The 21,317-nt window shown below is 34.0% G+C and overlaps 3 protein-coding genes across 6 annotated transcripts; all 3 read left to right on the forward strand.

The window, feature by feature from the left end:
- Positions 1-248: 248 nt before the first annotated feature.
- On the forward strand, positions 249-6,480 carry LOC130827455 (universal stress protein PHOS34-like). The gene is made up of 4 exons (XM_057693175.1): positions 249-716; positions 3,678-3,772; positions 5,331-5,452; positions 6,144-6,480. The coding sequence occupies exons 1-4, from the start codon at positions 536-538 to the stop codon at positions 6,229-6,231; spliced, it is 486 nt and encodes a 161-aa protein (XP_057549158.1). The 5' UTR covers positions 249-535; the 3' UTR covers positions 6,232-6,480.
- A 1,180-nt stretch (positions 6,481-7,660) lies between these two features.
- On the forward strand, positions 7,661-10,886 carry LOC130827456 (universal stress protein PHOS34-like). Its single transcript, XM_057693176.1, has 4 exons — positions 7,661-8,049; positions 9,098-9,192; positions 9,866-9,987; positions 10,523-10,886. Exons 1-4 carry the CDS (start codon positions 7,857-7,859, stop codon positions 10,608-10,610), a joined length of 498 nt encoding a protein of 165 aa, XP_057549159.1. The 5' UTR covers positions 7,661-7,856; the 3' UTR covers positions 10,611-10,886.
- Positions 10,887-12,337: 1,451 nt separating this feature from the next.
- On the forward strand, positions 12,338-20,728 carry LOC130827457 (E3 ubiquitin-protein ligase RFI2-like). Of its 4 annotated transcripts, none has more exons than XM_057693179.1 (5): positions 12,338-13,001; positions 14,677-14,727; positions 16,574-16,743; positions 17,262-17,320; positions 18,821-19,086. In XM_057693179.1, the coding sequence occupies exons 1-5, from the start codon at positions 12,854-12,856 to the stop codon at positions 18,933-18,935; spliced, it is 543 nt and encodes a 180-aa protein (XP_057549162.1). In that variant the 5' UTR covers positions 12,338-12,853; the 3' UTR covers positions 18,936-19,086. The 4 variants fall into 4 exon arrangements, with proteins under 4 accessions (XP_057549162.1, XP_057549163.1, XP_057549160.1 ...); XM_057693177.1 differs by lacking the exon at positions 18,821-19,086 and adding an exon at positions 20,151-20,728 and having other exon boundaries at positions 12,442-13,001; XM_057693180.1 differs by lacking the exons at positions 17,262-17,320; positions 18,821-19,086 and adding an exon at positions 20,151-20,728 and having other exon boundaries at positions 12,401-13,001.
- The last annotated feature ends 589 nt before the right edge of the window (positions 20,729-21,317 follow it).

Genomic DNA, 21,317 nt, shown 5'->3' on the forward strand with positions numbered 1-21,317 from the left:
CATTAACATCATATAAAAATATTTTTAAAAAGTGGTAAAAAAAATTTCCCACCATTTCCTATAATTATCTGACATAACCCGATCCGACCCATTACATTAACGCCCGTTATTGATCATACCCGCTAATAACCCGTTAAAATATAATTTGACCGTTAACCTGTTGGATCGACCCGACCTATTGAACACCTCTATTACAATTATAATGACAAAAGTTTTAATAATTTATAAAAAAATCCCATATTACTTTATTAATAATTATGTCACTCACAAGATGAGATCATCTAATCACTAGATTAGATGAGATGAGATCAGATGAGATGAACAAGAAAATAATGCATAAATACCATTCAGCTTTAATAATTGAAACACTAGCAGAGAGGCAATTGTAAACTGCAAATTCGTAAAGAAATCTGAATCAGATGTATAAAGCTAACCCAAATCGCTACGAATAAAGCATAATCCACCTTCCTTCTTCTGTCTCTCTCATTTCCCGCCTTTATATAGAATCGAAGAGTTTAGGCTCTTATCTACAACAATGGCGAATTCAGAAAAACCGGTTATGTTGGCTGGAATTGATGAAAGTGATCAGAGTTTTTATGCTTTAGAATGGGCTATTGATCACTTTCTTACTCCTTTTGCTCCTAATATCCCTTTTGATGTTGTTCTTGTTCATGCTAAACCTACTCCTACAACCGCCATTGGATTTGCTGGTCCCGGTATTGTTATTATCTTATCTATTCAATTTGATTTCGTTATGTTATACGCTCAATTTTTTTCTTGATTTGCAGTTTTGATTCGATATTTTGATTATTTGATTTAGTTTTGATATTATTGATTGACTTCGTTGATCAGTTAATATTATTGATTGACTTCGGTATTGTTAATATTATTGATTTAGTTAATATTATAATAGTATTTGATTTAGTTGGAGGAATTTTGCGGATGTCTTTGAAGGTTTGAATCATGGTGGTTCCGGGTGCAAGGTGCTTAACTGCACATGAGCACTTAAAGTAAGGGACACAAAATATTGGTTTAGATTAGTTTGGTTCTTTTTGCTTTACTTTAATTACTCGTTTTTGGGTCCCAGAATTCCAAAAACATGTAAAATAAATAGGGCCACGGAAATTATTGTGTATTTTTTCTCTCCTCGGGTTTGAATGCTTGAACTTACATTATTTAATGGCAACTTGTAGCAGAGAATTATTTTGAAATTTGGAAGGATGTTAAATTGTCTTTTTGTTGCCTTGATATTGTTTTCTTGGAGTTTTGAGTCTAAGATAAGTGCCCCAATGAAAGAAGTGTGACTTGAGTATTATATTAATTAGTCATGGGTTAAATGATAATTAAAGTGTAGAAGAATCTTTGGCTTAAAAGTTAGAAGTAACTTAGGTGATTACTAGACCTTAAGTATTTAATAAATTGGTTGTATGGGAATCAATAGTACATGGTACTATTGATAGTGTATCTTTGACATGTGAAGGCTAGGAGAGCAAATATTCAGTTCTATATGCAATGTGTAAGAGCATGGGAGACCGTGGGTATCATGGAAAAGGAAAGGCAAGCAAGGGAAGAAATCAGAACAGACCTGCTGCCTGTGCTGACCTCCTTATAGCTGCTGTCCACTTGATATTGTTGTCCCATTTGTCTCTCCTTTGCCTATATATGTGTATATGTTGTATGTATTGATGCAGAGCCAAGCTACAAGCTTGAGCCTCCCATTCTTATCCTTACCGTACTCTTTAATTTTCTACGTAATGAGCTCTCAAGCTCCTAAATCCTTTACACACATAATGATACACTAGCCTAGGATGGTGGATGTAGCCTCATTAATGGTAAACCACCTTAAATCTTGGTGTTATGTTTACATTACTTTTATTGCTTAAATCACCTTAATACTTGCATATAACCATGGTTTATTAGTGCACCTTCAAGCCATGGTCATTAACCTTTCGTGATACCTTTAGGCCCAAGCATCCACATTCGTTAGCTTTCTCTAACACCTAATAATGAGTTTATTATATGGCCCCTTTCGTCCGTTCTCTGAGTTTGCTCAATTCTGTGTGCTTGGTAGCAATGTTGGTGGGACAAAGGAGTATTTGTGTGTCCATGATGATTTTTTGTGGCGATAATATTTTTAGTATAGGAAAAAATACCTACTTATATATAATTTTAGGCTCATGTCACTCGCTCTTGCTGGAATGGTCCATGTCTGTTAAGTCAATGTGAACTGAGAATAAAATAGAAACTGCTATATGCCGATATTGAGTCACTGAGATGAATTTTCTCTATCTCTCATTGGAGCTAAATGGCCGATGTTTAGGCTATCTAAGTGGTGAACATCTCGTGTTTTTGGGTTTGAATCCAAACTCCTTGCTTTATGCCATTGGAGGTTTGCATTGCTATTAGATGAATAGGCGGAGACCAGAAGCGAAATCTTAAGGCGAAGAGAAGCTCATTAAAATCTTCATGTTCAACTAATCTTGTATTTACTAACGTTGAGTTGAGATTTTGAGTAATCTTACTGATAAGTACAGCTTCTGTCCTAAAATGTATTTTTTAGGTGCATTTGTTTGCGCATAGAGATGATTAATAAATGTTATAAGTAGAATAAACCATTGAGAGTGGTGGATAGTGAGATAGAAAAAGGAAAGGTATAATGTGGAGATATATTTTGTTACTTCAATGCTATTAACATATTACTACTGGATAAAAGTATGCAACCTTATCCTCATGATAACAAGGAGGTTGTTTTCAATGCTATTAGACGAATAGTCTATCTCATATATTAGGGAGTGAATGTGAGACAAGATTGATTGATGAAAAATAACTATTATGCAAGTTTTGCAAATTAAAGGAAGTATTATGGACTTATGGTACCGGGGGCCTTGTAACATATTTTATAGTTGGTTATGATTTCTGCTTGATAGAACTTTTAACCCTATCAACCTGTCTAGGTTCAAAGAAACAGAGGGAAAGGAAATAAAGGTAAGTGAAATTGAGGGGATTACCCCTTCATTTATATATAAGTGAGGAGGGAAGGGAATTAGATGGAGGGCAATGAAGAGATGAAATCTTTCGTAAATGGTGAGAACAATTTTTTAATAAGGAAAGCTCATCATTCTTCACTCCAATTTTTTTTATTCCCCTCCCGTTCTCTTCCCTGTGCGCCCTTTCCTTTTCTTCCTCTCTGTTCATCCAAAAACACCATAAGTAAATTCATATCATGTACTGTCTTGTATGAACTTATCTCCACCATTGAAATTAATAGGTGTTTTATTTATTTATATGCCTTACGTTTTCATGATAAGTGAGCTAAACTTGGATGGGAAGTGATGAAGAAAAGCAAGAGGTTATCAAGAAAAAAGTTTCAAATATAAAATGCAGATATATATAGTAAACGGCATTGTATGTTGCTTGAACCAGAACACATAAGGAGTTAGCTAGATGGAAGAGATGGAAATGAAAAGAAAAATTCATTAACATAGGGGGAACAGAGATCGGCATCTGAATATTGTGAAGTATTTTTTAAGAGCTTTTTAGCTCATTTGAGATAGAATTTTCTTTTTTGTATTTTCAGCTTACTTTGATTAAGTTTATCAACTTCATTTCTTTACACTTTTCTTTGCATGACTGAGCATGTAGGAATAAGAATTTGTTTTCTGATATCTGTTTTGCAGGAGGTGCGGAAATTTTTCCCTATGTGGAATCTGATCTAAAGAAAATAGCTGCGAGGATAGTAGACAAGGCTAAAGAGTTGTGCCACTCTAAATCGGTATACTCTTCTTTTTTTTTTGAAAAACACAAAAATGTCTACTGGGTACTGTAGATTATTACAATTTTGTTTTTTTTTATTGCATTTCATCCTGCATTATGGTGAATATGATAAGTTTTGAAAATTTTAGCATTTCTCTAACTACACCAATTCGTAGTCCTATAAATTTTGATTCTATGGAATGATCATTCCTTATAGTTCATGATTGATTCTATGCACTCTATAATTGACAGAAGTTACTGTATTTATACAAATAGGTATTTCCAAACCTAGTTTTCTGGCTTCTTGTGTCACAACATGTCACTGCATCTGATAAAGAAAGTTGACTATCCTTTGTTGTTGATTTTTGATTGCAAATGTTATAACAGATTCATAGCCAACTATTCCAGATCATCTATACATGTGTCCTATCCAAGTCTTTGCTTAAGGGGAATAAAGCACCGATGAAATTTTCATCCTTTGGAAACCAATCTTACTCAGCACCAGTGCATGTAGGGGTCTAGTTATGTCAATGATTCAATATCATGAATCGTTTTATATTATAATCAGAGAATAAACAGAAATGATGCAACTACTTGTCTTACCAGTAACACAATTAAGTATTAACCAATCTAATCCAGAAGGTGTCACTTTTGTGAGAAGTGTTCTAAATATTTTCTCAATACTAACAATATATGCCAGATTCAAAATCGATGCATCCCTTTGCCATCATTTTTGGAGTTGGAGTAAAAGTTCCTAGTCTGCATTCTGCGAGTACATTTTACAGCTAATGACGCTTGCATCCCAAATGAAAGACTTAGCTTTGGGCCATAGGAATAGAAAGTCAACCATAAACCTTTTCAAGAATTTTTTCTAGCTATATTAGCTTAATTTTGCATTACCATCCCACCAATTAACATTATTCAACACCAACAACCAATTGGGCCGTAGAAATTTAGTGGGCAAATGTGTTGGGTAGGTTGTAAAAAAATTCTCGAGTACTGAAGAAAAAGATGAAAATTCTCCTCTAGAGAAATGTTGTATGTCATCAACATAGGCATAGGTGTTATTAGATTTAGGCCACTGTATGCAGGAAGATTTTTTAATCCAGAGAAGTCCCCAAAATTTTATTTCAGTGACTGAACGTTTGTGGTAGTCGATTTTCTGCTCCCTTACCTTTCTCCTTTTTCTTAAGAACTAACCATGGATAGAGCCATGTTAAAAATTGGATATGCCTTATACATGGGGATGCAAACAAACTGAATCGAGTCGAGTTTTAGTGCATAGAAAGTTAAGGTTGATAAGAAATATAGGCTTTGAAATAACTTGTTTGAGCTTGCTCACGAACATGTTGAGCTTGAGCGGAGCTCAAACGAAAGGAACTACCTTCAATTAGCAAATATTTAGCAATCATAATAATATAAGAATAACATAGGTGTAGGGTTGGGCTCTTGGGGGAGGGGGATGGTAGCTCTCTCCTATGTTCTTTATCCTTTGCTAAGTAAGATGTACTTGTTTCTTTCGCATTATATTTGACTTTTGAGGCAGCTAAAACTCTTGGAATTTGCTTTTTCTTCAGGTACACAATGTTGTTATAGAAGTTGTAGAAGGTGATGCTAGGAATGTGCTCTGTGAGGCTGTTGAGAAGCACAATGCATCCCTGTTGGTTGTGGGTAGTCATGGTTATGGAGCAATTAAAAGGTAAGATATTTACGACTTGTTCTCCCTGACTTTCACTGCTTAATAAGTCGAGTTTGAATTTGCTCAGTACCTAGTCTTACATTTTAACAACTTATGAAGCTAAGTTCAGTTCTCAAGTTAAGGAGAACAAGTCATGCATGATATATCATCAAACCCTATACAACATTCAAGTCTAAAAACATAAATGTGATGCAACATAGATTGTTGCGAACTAGGGGCGTTCAAAAAAAACCCTACCCGACTCGTCAATTCACATTCTAAATGGCGGGTCAATTTTTTTTAAAAAAATATGTTACGGGTCAGGTACCCGACCTGTCTTTTTTTTTTTTAAATATTATGTTGCCAACTATCTTGTTCCTTTTTGGTGCATTATTCTTATCTTCATATCATAAAAAACCATATTTATTCTTCCATGAAGAATTCTTTGAACCAAATCTCTGACCAGTGACATTCAAGTGATTATCACTGTATCAGTGCTTTGCATTTGTATGTATCGGAACACTCATCTATACATGTGTACTGAATCAACCCAACTGCCATCTTACTATGTTATAAAGTATGTTACACAATTCAATATAAGTTTTTAGTCAAACTGGCCAATGCCTGTGGCAGGCACGAGCCTAGATTCTCCTTTTTTGTATGGGAAGTACGCTTGGGAAAGCCACTGAAAGTAACTTATATTTGATTGCAGGGCTGTTCTCGGCAGTGTAAGCGACTACTGCGCTCATCATGCTCATTGCTCAGTAATGATCGTGAAGAAACCTAAGATAAAACACTGAACTCCTTTTTCGACTTATTGTATGAGAAGAGTATGCGCTGCTTCATGTAACACATATATTTGTGTGTAATAGTTCCATTTCAAACAAAAATATTTGGATTGTAATGATGTATTATTAGGAAAATGATGCAAATGATGATACAAATGTGACATTCTATATTGTTCGGGCAATAAGCTTGTGTGATACATGACAGCATGAGCTATATGAAATTTATAAACTGTTTTTTAATGCAGTGGTTGATTATTCAGAGAGAAGTAGTTTTATTGATTGAATCAACTCTAGTATAAATTAATTGTTTTACTTGTATATTAAGTATGTAATTATGTATAAGAAGAAATATAATTAAATAAAATTTTATTTAATTCATCTCTACTTTCGGTGCAAATTTCACAATATTAATTTTTTATGATTTCAATTTTATTATGTGAAATCTTGATTTTATTAACAAGAAAGACAAAGGTTTTAGAATATAATTTCCATTTATTTTTCTGTTATGTTTATGCTTGTAATTCTTCTTCTAAATTCAACTAATTAATTTTGATTTAACTTTAGTTTTTATATAATTATAACTAGATATCATAAATATCCAAATATTTTTTAATTGTAATTATGTTATGTTTTTTGCTTATATGTTTGTGCTTAAATCTAGGTGAAGCTACATCGAGATCAGGGGAGTCTCGACACTCTACTCTAAATACACAATCTATTGTATCTTTAACTCGGTTTTCTTCATAATTTATAATATAATACAATGAATGGACGATTTATATGTCACAAATTCATAAAAATCAAATGGTAAAATTATTTAAAAATAAAATTTGAGGTATGTAATTCGCTTGATGTTATGGAGGTTTTTTTAACACTCAATCATTAATTAATAGAATTTTTGTCTTTCATACTCTCACGCAATACTTATTGGTATCTTACAAACTTTCAACGTCCCAAGTCTCAAATTAAACGTTTTCCATCAAACAAAAGTCTAGACTTTTTAACTTTTTAAATAATCATTTTACCGGTTTATCGATCATTTGATTATATTTTTTTGTTAGTGTCAATGATCCGACTATAAATTTTTGCCCACTCATTCAACCATATTTATTAGCATATCATTTATCTGACTATTTTTTGAGTAAGAAATGGATCGGCTAGTACATTTACTTCTTAACCTCGATTAAATCAACACAAGATATTTTATAACATACTTATCCTCATTTATGCACATCTCTAACAATTCTTCAGCAAGTCACATTAACTCCAACTCATCGTGATCATCATCTTACCCAGTATATTCCGTTCATAAGAACTATGATCAGTGTTCATTAAGCCGACTCACTTCAAAAATGATACCTTTAAAAATAGAAAAAAAAAAAAAAGGCTAATTAAGAAAAAAAAGAAGAAAAAGGAAAACAAATTAAACAATGGGTAGTTGTAGTTTAGCATGAAAACAGAGCACCCAGTAAAGTCCTGGAAACGTCTAGGAGTGTGAAGAACCCTCTCACCGCTCTTTTCTTTCTTCACAATAAAATCCCCTTTTTCATCCAATTTGTAAGTGAATTTTTCAGCTTGTCGAATCCCAAACCCTAAAATAAGAAATCAATCGAAACCTTTAAAGGCAAAGTTTAGAAATGGCGACGACAGAATCAGACTCAGAAAAACCAGTAATGATGGTAGGAATTGATGAAAGTGAAGAGAGTTTTTATGCGTTAGAATGGACACTTGATCACTTCTTCGTTCCTTACTCTCCTAATTACCCTTTTAAGATCTTACTTGTTCATGCTAAACCTCCTCCTTCTTCTGCTATTGGAGCCACTGGTCCTGGTAATTTGATTTCTTCTCTTTTTTCTCTTTATTTTCTTCTTGTGAATTTTCTCTTTACGTCAGTGTAGTTCTAGTATGGATATGCTTAGTAATCAAAATCATTTATCAAATATTTTATGGTCGTAAGATCATATTGTAGAAAATGCGGTAATGGTTGCAATCAAGATAATGAAACATTGATGCGGTAACGGGAACAATATTGGTCGAAAGCATAAGATATCATTTGATACGGTCCTACACATAGTTTGTACATTTTTGCACCTATCCTTTTGCTTATAAGATAACGGTTGCGATGACAATAATGGAACACTATATGCTAATGGGAAGAACTTAAATATTGATCGAAAGCATATATTTTGGTACAACACAAAACATATATTTTTTTTTACCCTTTTGCACCTATCCTTGCTCATAAGGTAACGGTTACGATAACGGTAACGAAATACTGATGCGGTAACGAAAACAACTTAAATATGGGTCGAAAGTATAAGATGTCCTTTAATACGGCTCAAAATAGTTTTTTCTACACTTTTGCACCTATCTGGTAACGGTTGTGATCATGGCAAGGGAACTCTAATGCGATAACCAGAAAAGCTTAAATATCAGTCGAAAGCATGAAGATATCCTTTGATAAGGCACAAAACATATATATTTTTTTAAATACACTCTTGCACCTATCCTTGCTCATAAGGTGACGATTGCGATCACTGTAACGGGAAGAGCTTAAATTTCGGTCGAAAGCATAGGATATCCTTTGATACGGTCCAAAACACATATTTTTTAAAATTTTTTTTTTCTACACTTCTGCTCCTATCCTTGCTCATAATTTTTCATGTTTTTTATGTTGTATTTTCTTAGTTGGACATTGATAATCATGATTTAAGCATTGTTGAAAATTTTGCTTCTTAACAATTTTCTTACCATAGGAGTTGTATAATCAAGTGGGTATTGATTGTTATTGGTAATTTTTGTTTGTACCTCCCTTTTGTGTTAATTATGTGTTTTAAAGTATATTTGACATTGGGTTTATAAAACTGTGCAAATGCAGGAGCGGCAAATGTTTTATCATTGACGGAAGCAGGTCTAAAGAAAGCAGCTTCAAGGGTGATTGATAAGGCTAAAGATTTGTGCCACTCTAAATCAGTAGTTACTCAACTCGATCATTTTATCTTCTGTTCTGTGTGCTAAGTGCGACTCAATACTCATCATTCTTACCATTTGGATTTTTCATTGTAATCAATATCCACAAATTCTTGTTTGAAATTGTCTCACCAGACGCTCTTCATATATTGGTTAAATAGCCTAATACAAAAATTATTAGCATATTGATTGTTTTGAGGGAACCATCTTGGTATCTTGGTCGATTTCATCGTATTAGCACAATTTCAGGATGAAGTCACCAGACGCACTTTATATATTGGTTACATAGCCTTATGCAAAAAATTATTAGCATATGGATTGTTTTGAGGTTTTCTGTGAACCATCATGTATATTTTGGTCGATTTCAACGTATTAGCGCAATTTCAGGGACGAAGTCAGAAAATAAAAGTCTTGGAGCCCGAAAATATATTAAATAAAAAGTTTTTATCTTCCTCCATTCATTATTTGAGCTTCCTCACCAAGGAACCACCAAAATTTTGTTAATTATGATGATGAGTTACGCTATTAGTTGCTTTTATTCTGCATATTGTGCTGATCATGTATCTTGACATGAAGAATCATTAGTTCTTCACAGCTTGATAGGGTCTTTGTTAAGTGCTGTGCTTTACTTGCTACATTTGAATTTTGAAACTAATTGGATTAGATATGATCTCAGGTGCATGATGTTACAGTTAAAGTTGTGGAAGGCGATGCAAGGAATGTTCTTTGTGAGGCTTCTGAGAAGCTCCATGCGTCTATGTTGATTGTGGGCAGTCACGGCTATGGTGCAATTAAGAGGTAAGTTGTCACATACTTATATCAGCATCAATTAAGCATTCAAAAAATATGTATAGATTATTTTTTCAGTTATTTAACAACTTTATTATGGTTGTTTATCAAACAAACTTTGCACTCCACAATATGGTCGATTAAACTTGGTGCATAGATAGAGTTACTCCTAAGTTGAGCTGGACTTATTGTAAATGCCAGTAAATAACCGGAGAAATACAAAGAGCACACACTTCTATAAGTGTAGGAGATATCATCCCATAATCATATGGTAATGAGAGAAACGGCTCAAATGAATTATAAAGTGTGCCTACTATCTTAATTCATCGATGTTGGAACAAACCATCGCAACGGTTACTAGTGAGCCAAAGCTTGCTACGAGCCACCCTCAAAGATAAGATACGTAAAATGTAATACAAATGAGGTTTATGTCCACAAATTATTTAAACTCTACGTTTCAATCACAAGACTATCAATTTTCCCTTCACCTTGCGTTGCCTCTATATTAGCTTTTGCTGGCACTAAATATATGATTGTATTGCAGGGCTTTGTTAGGTAGTGTAAGTGATTACTGTGCTCATCATGCTCGTTGCTCGGTAATGATAGTTAAGAAGCCTGGGATTAAGCACTAATCTCATTTTGTAAGTGTTGGTTGATGAATGAGGCTTTGGAAGAAAGGATTGACCTGTTTCACCTTCATTCCTTGTCTATCTTTTATGTATATACTTCTCCAGAAAATGTTGTTTGAGTTCGACAAATCGGACACTTATGGATTGCTGTTTCTGAGTACTTTATAATCTATTCTTAGGTGTTCCTTCATTTGTTAGTTGAATACTAAGGGTAACAGCATGTCTAGACATTTACACTAATGTTTAATTGGAGAGTTTGAATAGATTTTTATTTTTGGCTACTCATGTTTCTTGGGTGACAATCTCATCTCTTGGTCCTCTTAGAGTCGGGTGACTGAATATAAGGTGTTGCAAATGTTGTCGTTGAGGTGCGCTGGTTGTGTATTTTCCTTCTTGAGCTACATTGTACTCTTAAACAAACTAATAATGTTTGTTGTAATAACATGTTCAAATACAAATACCTCTTCAGTTTTCCTATACAACACTTAGTGATGGCCAGGATCCGGGTTGGGCTAGTTTTGGTTCCGATTCTTGTAATAATCCGACCTCTCGGACCACAGGTAACTACTCATGGAGACTGTAGATTGGCCTCACAGACCAATACAAATATTTCCAACACACTTTGACCTCACTCGTGCACAACTGGAAAACTTTTTAGGAGGTCATCCATCTTAAGATTGCTCTCCACTAAGTACGCTTAACTGTGAAGTTCTTAGCAAATGGGCTTTCATGAAAAGAAGATGCACCCTGTTGATATGAGTAGTCTATCAATCCCTTATAAAGTTCATTTTGAGATATCACAATTTCATCCAGTTTTGGTTCCTAAAAAATGGAATCTGACTTAGATTGTTGAGTTTCAGTTTTAGTTCCTGATCGCAATAAGCGTGAATTTACTTTCCATGAGAACAAACTTGGGTTAAGGAGATGATGAAATAATTTTAAGTTAATCAACCCCATGGTTTCTAGCACTGCTCCTCTACAAAGTTTTGCCCTCAAATTATAATGATTATGTCCGTTTAGATTTATGAGTTTTTAGTTTTTCAGACAATTAAAAATTAATTTCTAACTGCATATAAAATATAATCTTACATCAGGAATTTGATTTTGTTTTTCAAATTTATATAAAGTGAATGAGAGTTTATATAAAATTTTAATTTTATTATCTATTAGCTAATTACAATCTACATTATATGTTAAAAAAAATATGATTTACGATTTGGCCCAATTTAATTTATTAAAAACTACCAAAATCGCAAAAAACCCAATTTTGAGAATGCATATCATACCAAACTACTAAATCCAGGTTCAATTAAATTATACGAAAATTAAAACAATTTGCAGCCTAATCTCATTTCGAATTAAAAAAAATACTATTCTCAAGTCCCACATTTTAACAAAAAACCTGGTTATTATTTAATTAATTAATTGAAGAATGAAACAATCTTGTAAATGAAATATTTTATTCCTTCGTCCCACTCAATTTGCATCATTTTAAATTTTAAAATTTTTAATTAATATTACATCGTTTCCTTATTTAGAAATAGACAATATCTGTATATTTTAACTTTCCTTAAAATCTTCTATACGATTCAACATATCTCCTTATATATTGCCAGTTTTTTATAATCTCTTTAAAATTCACTAATTTTCTCTTTGATGCAATTTTAGTAGGATCGAGAGACGAATAATAATGGTTTTCAGCTACTTTTATGAGAGAACGTTTCTTAAAAAGACGGCCTCGAAATAAGAAACTCATATTTTTATTTTCTCTTTAATTTATATTAATTGATCTATTTAATTCATATATCTACTATATTTTTACGACAATTTGCCTAATGGTTTTAGTTGAACCAAAATATAACCAAACACGCTAAACGTTGGTTAGCTTGTTGTAGCAACTAGCATGTGATCTTCTTACAAAATACAAATGCTTGCGAAACTATACCACGAAAGGTACGCACCACGTAATATACAGATCAGATAGAGGGAGAATACAGTTAACCCAGAAAACCCAATAAAGAAGAGAAAAAAAAAGGATATTCCAAATTTCTAAGAACATAGAAAAAGGAGGAAGGGATAGATTTAGGGAACCAAATATAATTTGTCTGCGTGATCACATTTCTGGGTCTTAACCCAGATTTTTGATCCACAGTTGAGGGGATTTTCAAGCTGGGTTTTGCTTTTATTTTGCTGGATTTTTGAGGGTTGATTATATAATAATAAAGATTTAAGCTTTGATTGTAAACATGGTAAGGTCGGATTATAGTGATCAAGGGATTGATTTGAATGTTGAACCTGAATCATCAATTCCATGTTCCATTTGTTTTGATTTGGTTACCTATGATGGGGATAGATCCAGGGCTAAGCTTAAATGTGGTCATGAATTTCATCTGGGTAATCATCATTTGGCTCAATCTTTGTTTTGGTAGTTTTAATTTCTTAAGGTAGTTTATGGGTTTATTATATTGATGCTTATACGAAATGTTTTGATTGGTTAATTATGAACTTTTTACAAAATTGAGTATTGTGTTCATACTTGTGAATTTTTTGAGGAATCCTTTAGTTTAGTTCACCTTTTGGTGTGTTTTGTTTAAGCTGACAATTTATGTTGTAGGTTGGTTGATTCATGGTTATATTATACTGTATTCAATTATGTGACATTAGCTGACAAAATCAAAAAACAAAAAAGCTGATGAATGCTGATTGAGACTATGTTTTTAGTATAGGAGTCAGGACTGTAATTGCCTTGCGTGTCCTTGAAAGCATGTTATTTAGAGCTGGATTATGGGATCTTAGGAATAGATATGATAAGACCAGTACAGCGAAATCTTAATTTAGGTCCTTTGTATGACTTAGGGCTTAGGACCCAAATGGAAACAAGTTTAATCCTTCCACTTTTGATAGCAATGCAAATGTTGGGTCTTTACGAAGAGATCATAATGAAGATGGGGTAGCTTAGATGCATACGTTAAGTTGAATGAGTGAATATATGCTAAAGAATAAATTTGAAATGAAGACAAAGGAAAGGGTTGTTGATTTGCAAATATGGAAGACAAAATGGGAAGAAACCGCTTTGTGTTGGTTTAGTTATATGCAAAAAAGACCAGAAGATGTACTTGTTAGGTTGGAACATTGAGGTGCTTAGAAGAGGAAAAAATGGGTTGAAATGACATAATTAACAAAAGTAAAAATTGGCATTGGCATAAAATTTGGAATTTTCCGGAGCATATGAGCATATGATAATATATACGAATGAAGGAGTAGGGATACCATATATAATTGATTTTCGTAGTTGTATCTTTATTATTGACGATATATCACATTGATTTTTTGTGGTTGATGTTGGCAACCCCGAATGTTGGGATGAAGGCTTTGCCATTAATTTCTTATTGCAAGTATTCATAATTGTTATAAATCAATTCTTCATAAGAAGTAGGTCGCACAAGATTTTTCACGTTATAATTAATTTATTAGGAACAGAAGGGCAAGTGAGAAGGTGGGAGATAGTCATGTTGGGATGATTTATCCCATATCGATGAATTAAAGATGATGTACACACTTTATAAGTTATTGGAGCTCTTCTTTCCATTACCATATGGTCATGGGATGGTATCTTCTTGGCTTATGAAGAGTGTGCACCTGGTGTTTCCCTGATTATATGCTGGCGTTGACAATAAGTCCAGCTAAACTTAACAAGTTATCATTGTGTATTTTGTCCATTTTTGCTTCATATACTATGATGTAGACGGCTCAACGATTCTTGTATTGGATAAAATCTGCTTACCCAAGCTTTATTATCTTATATGAAATCTTGATTTCTCGTGCAACTAAAAATGAACTTGGAATTGCACGCCAAGGTTTATGTTGTAGTGTTTATTTGTTTGACTTCACAGAGATAGATTATTTAGCTTTTTTGGTGGTAAATTAGATATACTAAAGCAATTACGCAAAGTTTGAGCCAGCGTTTTGAGAATTCATATCTATCTTTATATCTCATTTTCATCAGCATCATATGCTCCTCTTTTGATACTGATTTCGGTTAAAGTAATGTTAAGCATCCTTTATGCAGAAGTGGCTGGGGTAGTTGCGAAACAAAATGGCTGGATCATTGTTATTAATGGTATTTTGTTTTTGTATTGGTTATTACACGTGCTGTCTGGTTAGTTTATATTGAGTAGTGAACTATGCCTCGTATGCATTGGCTGTTGCCCCTTTGGAGATATTTCATTGAGAGGATTTCAACACCTTTTTGCTGTTCGCCTCTTTAGGCTGAACCCGTTTCTTCCATTTTGTCCTCTATATAACTTTGAGTAATCAAAAGCATATAAGTTTCTCTTCTTTTCTTCCATTGTCTTTTTTATGGGTTTGAGACTTGTTATTATGCTGGAGATGTCAATAAGGGAATTGTATTAGAAGGTTTGATATTGCTATTATATACACTTAAAATGTGGGTGTGCTGGAAAAGAAGAGTGGAATATGTCGTGCAAATGTATACTTAGTACTCCCTCAATCCCATTAAATTTGCTTCATTTTTCATTTTGATTCGTCCCACTTAATTTGCATCATTTCTATTTTTGGACAATGGCCCATCACTTTCTTTTAATCTTATCCATACATTTTAACTCTCTTTTAATTTCATCCACATAATTCATTCTCTCTCTTCATTTATTACCACTTTTTTAAAACTTATCCACTTTCTTTTTGATGCAGTTCAAAGAGGACAGATGAGTATAATGATATTATCTTTACTGTTCGGCTATATTGAAATGCCAATAAGTGTTGATAAAAAAATGTGAATGTGTAATAGATAGAACTTGTTCTCCTTACAAGAATTGCAAGAAAGAGTAGTAATTTTCTGATAAAGAGATGATAGTGGATAGCAAAGTTCGAGTCCTGCAATACTCCTATAATTTCTTCTTATTTTCTTTACACCCACCACCGTTACATCTTGGATATATATTCTAGGAAAGACACCATATTGCATCTTCTCCTATCATTGTTGACATCTTCTAGTTGTATTCTTGTTTGCACCTCACTTGGTTCCTATGTAAGGACCTCCTTGATTCAAACTTGCCCTATACACATTAACAAAGTATCTCAAACCATCGAACATTTTAACATTTCCCAAGATGGAGGGAAAGGAGGGGTAGAGAAGAGTTATGAGTTATCCTTCCCAAATCTTTATGTTGTAGTAAGGATTTGCTTAATGCAAAATGTGAAACTTCTCTCCAGTTTTAGTCCCTTCATTTTGTTTACCTCTGCTCCCTCCCCTCTCACCTTTTGCTATCACAATGAAAGAAACATTATCCCTCCAATTCTCTCTCCTCCCTTTTCCCCATTTACTCACATTCAGAATTCAAACACAATGTTAGTGGGGGTGTTTTGGTAGTTGGCTTTTACATTGGCTTTTTGGTTGGCTTTGGTTTGTTAGTTGGTCAAATAGCCACAAAAAGTGTTTGGTAAATGGCTACTCCAGATAGCTTTTTTTGTTGGTTTTTGACTTGTTGACCCACTTTTTATAGTCAATAGTCAATACCTAAATTTAGCAAACATCTACGTAAACAGCTGGCATAAAACAACTAACATTTTCAGCTGGTCAAACAAACCAACTAAAGAAATCAACGGATCCCTAATCTGGAGTGCCGATGTACCAAAAATATTTTTCCTATGTTTCATAATGCTTGCATCATCGAAAAGGAGTGCAGATTGGTTCTAGTAAACTTGAAACATCAATAGTTAATACATCTATATAGAGAAACATTAGCGTGTGGTGTCTTGTTAGATTTGTCATGAATTTTTATTTCCAAATATTATTTATAAAATTTTGCTAATTGCAAATCAAGAGTATTAACGCTCAAATTTTACTATTTTGACCATTTCCCCTTGTGGGAGTTTGATAAATTTGAAAGTATTATTTCCTATATTTATTAGCTCTTTGATGTTCATTGTCATGATATGTGGTACAGACTGCATTGGTTCTGCGTTTAATGCGAAGGGAGCTATGCAATGTCCGAATTGCCGGTCAGTTGAGAAAGGTCAATGGAAATATTCTAGTGGTTCTCTTACGTCTCCGGAGCTAGGTGTCGATGATGGAAGTGTTGATCACTATCCCTTTTATTTCACTCTTGCTGAAACGGTAAATCAATTGCTTATCTTTCTTGACGTTATACAGTTTTATGTCTGCAAGTAAATCATATGTGATCAGAAATTGGATTTGAAGAATGGCCTTAGGCCCTCAAATGTCATTTTAGCTTTGACAATTTCTTAATGAATGCTCATCATGAAAATAAATTTACTTGTTTAATTAATTTTTGTGGGTAAGATTTAAGGTTTCTCACAATGCAGCGGCAATGCGAATATGATTTTGACTGTAGTTATTAACGGTCAAATTACTGATCTTTTGCTGATAGATTTTTGATTTAAAAATGGTGTGCAAATCCTATATGAGAGCCACTACATCCCTTGTAGTTTTTGACTGCTGTATGTAAATTATGAATATTCCGTGTCTGATACTGTGACGCTCGTATATGGGCAGTGGGCATAAGATATTTGTTTGTAGATGCTATTATTGATGTAGAATTATTTAATGATATTTCCAGTGACATGAAGAAAAGTCAAATTGTATGTAATGTTTTCATTTTCTGTCTGCTGCAGCCCTATAGAGTTCACATATGTCCGTTTCGTGGATTCACACAATTTTATCCATCTTCTCAGTAAGCACTTTCTCTCTTATAATGTATTAGCCAAATCATTTTTCCTGGATACACATTTAATCTTTCTACTTACCTGAAAAACTACAATAGCCGTTGCTCTTGGTCCCAAATCCCATCAATATGCAAAAAAAGAAAATTTTCTACATTTTTTATTGGACTCAACCAAATTACGGCAAAACTAGTGTTGCGCTACAAACGTTATTTTGAATATCATGACAGATTAGGACTTGTAATCATTTCTACTTGGAGAAACATGTGATTCTTGATAAATAAGGCAACTAATGTATGCTTTAACCTCGTAGAGCTTTGAGGTTTTTTCTTTTTTTTTACCTATTTAACTTTTTCAAAATTTGTTGTCTACTTTTCTTAATCTCCTTTTGGGATGCATTGCTATCTTTCTCTGCTCTTCTTGTATGTAAATCCACTGTGATGCCTGTACTTGTTATATAGGCTAGCCCAATATTGTTAACACAATATAATTGGGTAAAAGACATGGGATATAGCCTACACCATTGTTGTTAACACAATATAACTTTCGTGGTTCGCTTAAAAGATGCTTGGGTTATTTATTTGGGTTTGAGGAACTATGCTAACAATGCCACAATGATATTACAGTTGATCATAACTTCCGTAGTTCGCTTAAAGATGTTTGGATGATTAATTTGGGTTAGAGGAACTATGCTAACAATGATCACAATGATATTACACTGACTTTGAGAGAAGATGATCTTTTGATTTGAGTGGAATCTAGTAGTCATAATCATGGTATGTTTACCTAGCTTTAGTTATGTCGACGACGGGGTATTCGGCAAATGCCTTCTTTCTTGCCTCTTTGGTTGGGTTTTAGCTTTTAGGTTTTTATTTGGTCAAACGGCCAAAAAAAGTGTTTCGTAAATGACTTTTAAGCCGGCTGAAAAGCTTTTTTATTGGCTTTAAACTTCCCACTTTTTCTCTAATGAACATCCAACTAACAATCAACAAATAATTTTTTCCAACCATCTCCAAAAACCTGGCTTATCAGTCACTACTCTTACAGTATACTTGAGTGTCCCCACTTTCACATTGTGGCGTCACTTGGACATGCAGCATTCTTTAGCTTCATTTATGCAATTGAGTTTTAGTGGAGGTATCATAGATTCAAGGGCCTCCAAATTTCGCATGTCTTTTTAAATGGGCCCTCATTATATTAGAAAATGAAAGCTTTTCCACTTCAAGAAAAATAATTCAAGACAAAATGTGTTGTAATATTATATTACTTCAAATATAAAAAAGGTTTACAAACAAATCACTTCAAAAGTGTTGCTCGGAACCGGACTTGAATAGCAGCATTTTGCTACACTTTGGAATGTTTTAGACCATTTACAAAATACAAGCACAGATTGTCATGGGAAATGGAACATCTATCTTTATTTTATGGACATGACCTTTATGATCGACCATTGAACACCTTGAGTGTTTTTGTATAGCCTTGGAAACTTACTCATATGGTTGTGTTTTCAGCCCCTTCAGCATCCTTTCTGGGCACAGTGACAGCATGCCCCTAATTTTAATCACTTCAGTGATTTATTTAGGCAGTGTGATGCTTTTAGTGTTCCATGGATCAACTGCTGTTTGAGATCACATACCCAACATGGGGCTATCGCTTGCCTAGTTGCCTATGTTCTTAGCAACTAGAAGCCAAATGAATGAGGCTGGTCAAGCTACTAATCCACCAATATATCCGGGGCCTGGTTTGAGTGAATTGGAGGCCTTTGCTCTAATCATAGGTATGCTCTACTAGACTCGCAGGCTAGGCAATTATATCTGTCATTTAGTCTTTAGAATTTTCTCTTTTTTCTCAAGGTTAGAAAGTATGCTACTATATGTTGTATAGGCGAAGCTACTACTACCAACAAATTTTGTCCAGTTCTTTGATGGTGTCATTTTCCAAAATATACGTTTTTTAGTCTGTGAAGTGACTAAACTTCAATGGCCCTCGGAATATTTTGGATTTGGCGTTGTTAAATGGTGAAAAGAAGAGTCTGTGTGGAATAGTTGGTGTAGGATTGTAAATTTGCCATTGCTACTTGTTATTTGTATAGATCATTATGCATCCTTCATTTGCAAAACTACCAATTATTAGGTTTGTGATTGTTCTTAGACCGGGGAAGCATGAAAAATATAAGGAGAAAAGGAAAGAGAGGAAACTTTTCTTTGGTAAGTGGAAGAGTTGTCTAGTAAACTACTGGACGGAAATTACAATCATTAAGCATCTAGGGTACATTGGAGAATAGATCAGAGAATAAAGGGGGGTTATTGTATCGATGCTTACTGAAATGATGTCCCTTATTTTGATGAGGCTAAAGATTTATAGTTATTTGATTTCAGATTATAATGGATTATTTTAAAATGACTCGTAAAATCATGTGCATTTTTTATCTATGTGAAGTTGCGGCTACCAAGAGTGGATTGGAAACAAACTATTTGTTATCACTAACAAGGGTAAGCTTGCGCACATTTGAAACCCAAACCCCACTCACGTGGAGCCATTTTATGGCTTTGGGGTAATGGAATGTTGTTGATAAATTTGTTAACGGGTTTGTACACAATAAGACCCACATAAGCAAAGAGTTGACTGCACAAAAACCCGATGAGGTTCTATCCTAGAACCAATCGATAATAGGAGGAGTAGCCCATTAAACTTATATGTTAGCCAACCTCTCTCTAATTGTTTGATGTGGCATCACATGTGGGTTATTTTTCCAACAGTTGCTTACTAAAATGTGGTTTGTTTTACCCGTATATGTAACCTTAAATAATTGATTGATGTGAATCTTGTTATGTTACATAGGCCAAGCATTGGAGTTATGAGCGCATTAACACCGATGGTCGCTCATCAGCATCCTGGCGCAAGCGGCCTTCACCCTCACGGATGGGTTCAGTTTCAACACACATCATTTCTACATCCCCATCAAGCATCAGGCCTACCTGTGCCCATTAGTAGCAGCCCCGTAAGATTCGACACTCAAAGAAGCATGCCTAGATTTGTGCCTTTAGGACAATTATATGAGCCTAATCCGACTTTCTCATACTACGCGGACAGTTCTTCCAGAGCCCATCCGTGGAGCAGAGATAACGGTCCTCACTTTCTATTGCCATGAAGGGTTATTATCAATGTATGTATAAAATATACAGCATTCCTATCTCAAGCTCATCAAACTTTGGTGAAAAATATAACCTTTGGTGGATTTTGCTTGAGGTATAATGTTCATATTATGTAGATCATGAATGCTGTGAAACCCTGCTACGGAAACTTCATCGTCGAGATCAATCTTGTAAATTTGGAAAACAATCAATTCGGACCCATAATTTGTACATTTTGTTGAACGATGTGTATTCATGCCGAATGAAAACTTAGTCGTACGTAAAGCCAGATTGTACCTAAAGGAAATATGTGCACCTTGAGTAGCTGGTGTTGCATAACGCGTAAAAAAGATCAGCGCAGAGTCTACAAGTCGTCACCTGAGACCTTCGACTTGTTGGTTCTTATAACACTCCATGTGTTTCTCGGATAGAACAATCAGTGATTTGTCGAGCATTCTACCTCCTTTTCCTAGGCTATCCAACCATTGTTCGTAGCTACCCACGAATCGTATGATTACCAACTACACATTGGTGCTTCAGTAAACCTTTTGATTGATTCAAAACTATGAATTTGGGTACTTAGTATCTTGCATTTACTCAATTTGACTAGTTTTTCCTAGAGTTATAATCAATCTTCCATTTTTGAACAAAACCGACACAAGAAAAAAGTTTTTATAAAAAAAAAAAGAAAAATTGCAGTGATTGATTTTCCTATAATAATATCAACATTTAATTTAGTATATATAATACCAACTTATGGAGAATTTTTTAGAAGAATACCATCTTTTGTTTGATCATTAATTTACAATTTTTTTGTCAAATAACCTATTATAAACAAAAGTTGGTATTATTAAACGAACACCTCCTAAATCAA

The sequence above is a fragment of the Amaranthus tricolor genome, chromosome 11 (assembly GCF_026212465.1).
Source record: "Amaranthus tricolor cultivar Red isolate AtriRed21 chromosome 11, ASM2621246v1, whole genome shotgun sequence".
Taxonomy (NCBI): Eukaryota; Viridiplantae; Streptophyta; class Magnoliopsida; order Caryophyllales; family Amaranthaceae; genus Amaranthus; species Amaranthus tricolor.